Source organism: Falco peregrinus, chromosome 11 (assembly GCF_023634155.1).
Source record: "Falco peregrinus isolate bFalPer1 chromosome 11, bFalPer1.pri, whole genome shotgun sequence".
Lineage (NCBI taxonomy): Eukaryota > Metazoa > Chordata > Aves > Falconiformes > Falconidae > Falco > Falco peregrinus.
Genome location: NC_073731.1, coordinates 12,930,575 through 12,939,402, shown reverse-complemented (window position 1 = coordinate 12,939,402; position 8,828 = coordinate 12,930,575). Strand labels below are relative to the sequence as shown.

General features: G+C 47.5%; 1 protein-coding gene across 1 annotated transcript; it reads left to right on the top strand.

The window, feature by feature from the left end:
• The first annotated feature begins 1,695 nt into the window (after positions 1 to 1,695).
• Positions 1,696 to 5,260, top strand: MRPL14 (mitochondrial ribosomal protein L14). The gene is made up of 3 exons (XM_005238655.4): positions 1,696 to 1,803; positions 1,981 to 2,074; positions 4,601 to 5,260. Exons 1-3 carry the CDS (start codon positions 1,713 to 1,715, stop codon positions 4,965 to 4,967), a joined length of 552 nt encoding a protein of 183 aa, XP_005238712.2. The 5' UTR covers positions 1,696 to 1,712; the 3' UTR covers positions 4,968 to 5,260.
• Positions 5,261 to 8,828: the final 3,568 nt, after the last annotated feature.

Sequence of the window (8,828 nt, the reverse complement as noted above, 5' to 3'; positions counted from 1 at the left end):
GGCCACCGTGCCTGCCAGGGGAATAGAGACAGGATGACAGTGCCGGCTGGACTCCCCAAAAAGTGTCCAGCAAAGATGACAAAGAGGCCAACTTGCTGCTGCTGCTTGTTTAGGTTTTCTAGGGGGATCCAAGGCCTTGGTGCGATTCTGGAGGAAGTAGGAGCAATACCCACTGGGTTTGAGTTTCACGCAGGGAAACAGTACACCTGAGCGCAGAACAGGACACAGGCTGGCCTCCTTGCCAACGCAGAGTGTGGGCTTACAGCAAGGCAACGTAGTCGAACTTGCTTAGAAATCCTAGGAGCAGCAAGGCCCAGGTAATTGGATCTTGATTGCCAGCAGCGCTGTAACTACCGCAGGGCCTTGTTTTCATCAGGATCACACAGCTAGGTAAGGAGCTGTGACAAAAACACAGCCTTCTTGGAGTCTCCTTTCAGAAAGGGGGCAGTGCAGGGAAGCTCTGAACTTATTTGGAGATCTTCCACCCTACTGAAAAGTGGCGTTGTTTAGCAAATAGACGTAAGCTTTGGCTGTTGCTGTTCTCTTCTAAACCTGCCTGTACGACAGATGAGATAGTTCACCACGTATCCTGTGCTTTGCTCAGAGAGTGCTGCTACAAAATTGCTGTGGTGCTCATCTCCAGTGCTTCTCATCTTGCTGTCGGGTAACGCTTACTCTCTTGGACAACTGCAGATCCTAAAAATTACATACATCTCCAAGTAAGCAAGCACACTGGGGGAAAATAAAAGAGAGAGTGAAGATTTAGCCTGGGCGTTACTTGGTTGTAATAAGAACAGCTGTGGCATTGTCTGTTGGAAGGCACTGTGGGTACTTTTTTCTCCCTAGAGAAGGTAGGTCAGCTTTGTTTTTAAAATAAGAGAATGGCTTTACAGTGTACCGCTACAGTTAGGTCCTAAGCTCATCAGAATTGGCAACGGGAGATAAGAGGTCAGTGTATTTCTGTTTACTTTAGAAAAGGAGAGAAGCGGAGCATGTGTTGGTTATACTGCCACGGTCTAAGCAAGCAGTGTCCCACAGTGGTAGTTGCAGTCAGATGGAAAGCCTTAGCTCTACCTGAGCCAGCCTGAAGGATGACTGGCTGTCTAAGTAAGTGTTGTTTTCTCCCTTCACTTGGATCTGCCAGCATAGCTGCCTGGGTCATTGCTCCATAACCGATGTCTGGTAAAGTGATCCAGGTTCAGATAAGTCTTTGAGGTGGCGTGTGCAAGCTGGTCCTCATCAGTCTGACAGAACGAGGTTAAGGAACTGCTGTAGATGCAGTTAGGGAAGAAGGTGTGGTAAACTCAGAGGTTACCCTTGTAACCTCGCTCTGCTGCAGTTGGGGTGGTGGTTCAGTTTGGGTTGAGCGAGCACCGTAAAGTTACAGGGAACTGTTTCTTGTGGGCAGCCTTAATGCGGTGAGTTTGGCAGAGGTATGATGCTGATCTCTAAACACAGGCTGCTGAACTCCTCGTGTATGCTGAGAGGGAGCACGCCCTCACCAGTGGTGCTTTGTCTTGTTTCTTGTCTGGCAAATGGTTTCTTGAAACTGATGCCAATCTGCAGAGTATTTCTGGCTTTTTGCTTGGTTTATAGGTAGCATTGGTAACTTTTACAAGTAACTGTGGTAGCTTTTACTGGTCACTGCAGCCTTTAAACTAATTCACATCTGAAATTCTCAGACCTGCTTGTTGTTACATAATTCACAGTGCATGCAGAAGAGCCCTTACCTCTTTGTGCAAGAAGCTACTGAATCCAGCTTTGTAGTACACACATCTGAATTATATTGTCTCCTGAATTCAGGTAGGGGTTGTTGATCTGCTTTGTAGCGTGTTGTGGATGCTGTTACCACTCCATGTGCTGTGGATTGCAGTGTTTAAAATGGTGCTGAGGCTCTAGTGTGTGATTCACATAAGGCAAAGGAAGCAAAACAAATTCTGACCATTTTCCGGAGCATAATTCTCTCTTTTTCTTATGCAGGGTGGGTTACCAGAATCCAAATGGCTCTCTTGAATAGACGATTGGGTCTATCCTTAACCCATCTAAGTGGTACAGTGATCCAGCGACATTTCAGGTAATTTTCAAATCTTGCTTTTGCTTTTCTTTTCTTGATAGAGTTTCCTGATTGGAAGAGATGCTGTTAAGTAGGTCAACATAAGTTATGGTATTTGTAATACAAAAATTATAGTATAATTTAAAAAGATATCTCAGTTGTCCCTTCACGGGTTGTAAAGTGAACCCAAACATGCGCAGTTCTCTGGCAGTCTGAACTCTGCATTTTCATATGCGTGTAAGGAGGCTTTTAGGCCTTTGAGGGCAATGCTAGGGCCTGCAAGCAGAAGTTGAAAGTGCTTGTGTTTCTCAGCCAAGTGCAAAAAATTGTCAGCCAGCCCCTGCAGATGCAGAGCCAATTACATGTTTAAAATGATTCCAGAGTTCATTATTTCAGTTATATAGTACAGAAGTAACCTGAAAAATTACTTCCTTGTACCTTAACAGAGTCTATTTTGTTATTTTTCTTTAGGTCCTTGTTCCAGGCTCAAGGCACTTAAAGCTTCTTAAGTTCATGGACCTCATTTTACAGTGCCTTGTGCAAAGCTTAGAGCGTAATCCCACAGTACACTTGGTGCAAGTGTGGGGAATCTCTAGCATGTAACTCTTTGAAGGGTCAGGGCTTCAGTTTAAAGGATGAGAATAGCCATTCCCATGACTGTGGTCTAGAGAGGGGCTTAAGACAATGCTCAGGGCTAGGTTGTGTGGTATTCCCAGGAGCTTCTGGAGGAGGTGTCTAAGTCTTACCAGCTTTCTCTGTAAATGGGCTGCATGAGAGCATCAGCCAGTAGACATATAAAGTATATATATACACTGACAATGAGAGGGAGGCAAAGTCCACAGAGGCGTGCAGTGCTACTGCAGGATGTCGCCAGTCTGAATGGGGAAACCTTTCCTTTGCGGTGGGCCCGCTTTGGATGTGGTGGTGTTTTGCTCCACGATTCTGGCAGAAATGAAGAAACAAGGGGAAAGAAAAAGGCCTCCTTGTACAGTTACTCTTGGCTAGTGGTACCTGGGCAATCGCACTTAACAGTTGTTTGGTACTGCTGCGTTGTGGATTTGGTCCTGCCTAGGTTCCCCCTTCTCCTTCCTGTGACAATACTCTTGTCCCTTTCCAGCCTCCTCCCTTCTGCCTTCCCTGCTGTGCAGCTGCAGCCGGCAGGCAAAGGATAGGGAGTGTAGTATACCACAGTCCCTCCCTGCCAGGGGATGGGACAGGAGGGGGTGGCTGCTTGCAGAGGTGAGTGACTTTCTGAGAGAGAGGAGGGATGTCTTCTTGTAGGGGAAAGCTGGGGTAGGCCTCTGCTGTGGGAAACAAATCTTGAAAGTCAGCACGACCTCTGGAGCAGTTAGACTAACGCAGACTGACCCAGCCAGCCTTCCCTTACTGTGTGTAAAGATGTCTGCTTCAATTGATGTCCATTCACACCATGTTTGATAAGCAGGAGATGGCTTGCTTTTCTAGGTGGCATTGCAAATACAGGCCCTTCATCTTCAAGAAGGGCTGATGGTCCCCATTGGCCTTTATTTACTGTACATGCTTCTGCTCTGCAAAACAAAATGGACAGTTAGGTTGACTCCATATGCTGTCTATTTGAGTAGTTCAGCTGACGCCAGCTTTGCATTCCTGCAGCTGTCTGGCCAGCATGTTTCTAGTGCCATACTGCAAAGCAGTTGTTTAGCAGTACAAAGGATCTTCCTGCTTTTCCGATGGTCTGTGTTTGAGCATCCTTTGAAAAGAAGTGACAAATCACTTGCATTTGAGCTTACTGGATAAAAGAATAGCCGTTTCTGTAAGGGAGGTTGAATTGTTTCTGTTTATTCCTGGTGTTCCCAAACATAATCAGTCTCAGATCTAACAACTTAGTATTGCACAGTTAATTTTTGTTGTTTCTTACTTCTGACAATCCCACAGAACAAACAGGTACAGAAGAGATGGTGTCTCTCTGGGTTCCTCCCACATGAGGAAGGTGGTGATCTGTTAGATTCTGGGTGGTGGCAGCTTAGCACAGCCACAGCAGGACCTCAGAGGTTTCGCTGAGAGTGGAATAAGATGGGAGACCCTCATAGACTTTACTGAAAAGAAGATAGTTCAGAAAAGTCCTTATTGCTGGGGACCGTGTACAAGATTGAAAGAGCCCAACTTGAGTCTTAGGTTCCTGTAGGCTGTTTGTAGCAGAAGCAAGCACATTTTTTTACTTATAAATTAAACTTTAATGGAATAACCTGCAGTTACTAAAAAGCCCAGTAAATGCAAGCTGCTCTTCACGTCGTCTTTTTGTCATGTTTCAAAGTAGAACAGTTTTGTAGTTTCAAAGTAGAAACGTTTTGTGTTTGACATTTAGCGAAGAGTGTGCAAAGTCCAGAGTAGCATCTGGCTTTCAAAGAGCACATTGAATGCAGTCAGTGTGTCACCCATATGGTAGATATTTGTTGCTGACAACTTCCAAGTGGTTTGTGTAATGGCAAGTTCCTGTGCTGGGTTTGCCCTTGCTCCCCAAGGGTTATTGAGGGGATCTATCTCTCATTCTTTCCTGTCTTTTGCTAGTATCACTGGAGCATGCCGAGCAATACAGAAACTCACCCGCGTGCGAGTGGTGGACAACAGTGCCTTGGGGAACACGCCGTACCACAGGCCACCAAAATGTATCCACGTGTATAACAAGACCGGAGTTGGCAAAGTAGGAGATACAATCCTTCTGGCTATCAAAGGAGAAAAGAAGAAGGCTTTAATTGTAGGGCACAAGATGCCTGGCCCCACCATGACACCTAGATTTGATTCCAACAATGTGGTACTGATAGAAGACAACGGAAATCCAATAGGGACTAGAATAAAAACACCAATACCCTGTATCCTGCGACAGAGAGAAGGAAAGGTCTCCAAAGTGTTGGCCATTGCCCGCAACTTTGTGTGAAAGCTAAGAAAGGTCTCCGGCAATCCTGTTTATATCCTTTCATACAGTATCTGTTCCGTGGTCCTAGAAAATGGTGAAATGTGAAAAAATTGAGGTTCATCAAGAGTCTCTCTTCCCATTTAAGAGTTAGAATCAACTAATTTCTATGTTGAAATACCTTGTTTTTCTCCAAAAGGAGGTTGGTTTATTTCACAGAACAACTGCAGTGTGTTTGGGAAATGGTCCTTTGCTCTTACTGCTACGGTGGTGTTAATTTTGTCTCTCATCATTAAAATGAGAACATGAAAACCCTTCTTGTTTTGTACCACTTATGCTCTCTTTTCCCTACTTCTGCCTTTTCCAGTTCCTCAGGAGCAAGAGACAAAGCACAGTCCCTGGCCCAATGACACTGGGGTCTGCAAAACAGATTCACATGTAATGGAGTAGAAGAGAGAGACAATGAGTTATTGGTGCCTTGGGCACATTCAATAGAAGGATTAGTTTTTACATTTTTACCTAAGAAAAGTCTTTAGGAGGAATCAGAATTGGGAGAGCATGATGGCCTTCAACTTCACTGGTGTGTGGTTGAAGAGGGTATGCCAGAGAAGGGGGAAAAAGAGGTAGGAAGGGGAGGTGAATGGGGTAGGTTTGAGGTGCAGTGTATGCTCTCCACCTGACCAACCTCAGGAAATCGTGTTCTCTGAGTATGCAAAGGCTGGGTTCAGATGTAACGGTCCAGAGAAAGAAGCTTCCTTCTGGACTGCTTTTCGGGACTGTTTCAGACGTGATGTTTGTTGGCGAGACTGGCTGTTGTCCAGCTTCCTAAGCTTGGCACGGTAGTGGGCAAATGCTACTGTATTGATTTCAGGGCCAGCTGTGATCCAGGAGCCAAACAACTGCCTTTATATGGAGCTGAGAAGAGAAACTTGGTGCTCGTGGCAAGTAAAGGGTCATTGGGGCAGAGTGCTCCTAGAAATAGCTGCGCTGGGGAAGCTGGGGAAGAGGGTGCGGGGGATGCAGCCAGCGGGAGTCTGGCCAGCTTCAGGCCCTTCAGCCGATGGCACAGGTCTGGTGGCAGTGGCGGCTGGCTGTACCTTGTCCTTTCACCTCCCCTCCCTGTTGTGCTGGGAAAGCTCTTTACCTTGGCCTTGCATTGCTGTCCCTATGTGAAGGTCTGAAGACCGAAGTGCTGAGCTGTTCCACATTTTTAACCAGTTAACCCTGATGTGTTATCTGCCCCATGCTCCCCACTGTGGAATTCACCTTGCCCATGGAAGAGGTGAGCCCTGGATCCCCTTGTACTCCATTACTCCAGGTAACGTAGATAAGATGATACTTCAAATTTAAATTCGGTCTCAACATTTAATAGCACTGTCCCACATAGTGAAACTTCCTGGTGAACTGGAGGGGCCCAAGCCTATGTGCTACCCAGTTCTGTGGGAAAGCAGAATCGGCTGCTGCTAGCAGCATGATCCTTGTTTGCTGCTGCCCATGGGCCAGTGGATGTTGGGTCCGTTGCTTGGAGCCCTCCTGAGCCCCATGGGCATTGCCTTTAAGCTCTCAGCCTGCTTCCTTCACAGGTGTCTGCCCACTGGCATAGCAGAGAGCGGACGCTTGCCTCGCTGATGTCAGTCTTTCAGTCCCTCTGAGCACAGGTGGCTTCCAGGAGGAACTTTCCATGCTGGGAGGTGATGTTCATGCCATTTTGCTAAGCAGGACGGTGAACAACCTACACGTGTCAATCTCGGCACGTGTGCGGGATGAGCGTGCCGGGCTTGCCACCCCCGCTGTGGGGATTGCCTCCGTGGTGCAGGGGCATGGCACAGCCTGACTGCTCAGGCACTATTCACTGCCTGGTTTTTCTCTGGTTGAACTTGCTCCCAAGGCTCTTTTTTTTTTTTTTTTTTTGTGATGAGGAGCGCTGTTCTATGAGCGGCTTCTTCTGCTGTCATCAGATAAATCTTCACAGCCCACTTGAGGTGGGATTTTTAGCCATTGCAGAGCTCATCCTGATAGCATGTTTTCAAGTATTTCAAGTAGAAAAAGGGCATATGCATTTATGCCACTTAATGGCTCTGCAGCCTTGCTTTAGAAAACCTGCCACAACCTTTGAAAAGTCCCCCAAACCTGATAAACACATAAACAAATACCTTTATATTTTTTTTAATAAACAAATCATAAGTCAGTTGACATGTCCGTCATGGCCTTCCTGCAGACAGAAGGAGCTCGGACTTCCTCGATGGAAATCCTTTTGAGAAGCGAAGAGGAAGATGGCTTCCACTAACACAGGGCCAGAAAATACGCTTTGAAATGGCACTTGTACGGGCTATTTCGGCTTTGCGCAAAGGCTGTGGGTGTGGTGCAAGTGGGGTGCATCCCAAGCTGAATACCTCGGTCCCAGCTAGCCTGGTTTATAACTCATCTAAAGGGCTGCTTTACTGTGAGGTTTTTGCTTGGCAACAGCTCCAGCCTTGAAGCATCTCCCAGTAGGACCTGGGGGCCTGCAAACAATCCTTGTTTTTCTTGTCCTGACCATAAGGGCTATGAGTCTCTCATGGGATGCTCAGACCCTGCTGTTTGGATATTAAATATTTCACAGCATATTTGCTAATAACTTTGCAGCGTTTTGCTGGGGAAGAGGTCGTGGGGAGAGGGCACGAGGAAGCGGGCAAGACAATGCAGCATACTTGAGATTAAAATGTGAAGCGATGCTTTATTTCAAGTAAACTGATATGTGGAACTAAATCCTTAACCTTGGAGCTTAATAAGCAGACGTGCAGACAGCTAAGCTAAGCATATCCCATAGAGTGTCTCCTGCAGTTTTTACTCATCCTTCTCTAACGAGGAACGAAGCGTCGGCAGAAATCCCTGGCCCATAGTGACAGCTCTGTGCTTGGCAAATTCCAGGCGCTGCCTGTAGCAGCATCTCTCTGAGGGGACAGGGCCTGGTTCATGGATGAGCCCTTAGCCTGTCCCGCTGACGTTGGCCCTGCCATGGCTGTGGGCTGGTCAGCCCCTGAGCGCCCCGGCACTGCTCCAGCAGCAGAGCCCGCGCAGGCAGGAGCCAATGGATGGTGCTTTGCTGGTGGCCCAGGCTGATGTCTGTTCTCCGGGCTCACTCGTCTTTTCCTTCAAACAGGCCCTGTATTCCAGATCCTCTCTTTTGTTTTGGCACAGGGGATGATAACCTGCTTGTTCTCAAGTTCCAGGCTGGCCCCTGCTCTGCTCCAGATGTGCCAGAGCCTTCTGAGCAGCAAGGCAGTAGTGTCCTGGGAGCGGCTGCTGGGTTTCCTGGGCTCTGGCTTGTGGCATTCTTCTTTAGGACTGCCTGAGGCTGAGCTCTCTCCAAATGGGAGGCTTTTCTTTGTGCATCCATCCTGCTAGGGAATCAGGTGTGATTTCCTCTGGGGGTAGCAATTCTTGCAGGTCCTTTTCTTCAACAATGGCTGCAGGCTGGTGGGATGAAGGTCGTTCTGTCCCCTGCTCCCTATTTGTGTTCATTTTTCTGCCATTAACGTGATTTCATATGGTAAATGGAAAAATTTCCCAGTGTGAGACAGTGCTTAGAAGGAATTCTCTCATCTCCTGTGCAGCCTCTGGGGGGGGGGAGCTGCCACTCGCTGCAGAGGGGAGGGGAAGCCAAAGGCAGAGCCCTCCCAGGGTCTTCCAGCCCCATTACAAGTGTTCCTCCATGGGCAGCTCCGACTGGCTCCCTTTGCTAGTGTCTTATTTCCATGTATTTGGATATGGCATTTGTGTCAGATGAAGCTCCTGAGAGGGTGCCTATTCCCCGGGCTACAGCGGGACTTTGTGCCTAGATATTCTTCCATGGAAATTGGGGGAGAGGGGTCTTTTTTTCAGGAAATCCTGCATGAGTAGGGA

What these genes read in the sequence shown, in the direction of transcription:
- MRPL14 (XM_005238655.4), top strand. Translation starts at nt 1,713, where the DNA reads ATGCAGAAGAGCCCTTACCTCTTTGTGCAAGAAGCTACTGAATCCAGC. An exon ending in ATATTGTCTCCTGAATTCAG is followed by an intron (nt 1,804 to 1,980) that starts GTAGGGGTTGTT and finishes TTTCTTATGCAG; the next exon opens with GGTGGGTTACCAGAATCCAA. An exon ending in GTGATCCAGCGACATTTCAG is followed by an intron (nt 2,075 to 4,600) that starts GTAATTTTCAAA and finishes GTCTTTTGCTAG; the next exon opens with TATCACTGGAGCATGCCGAG.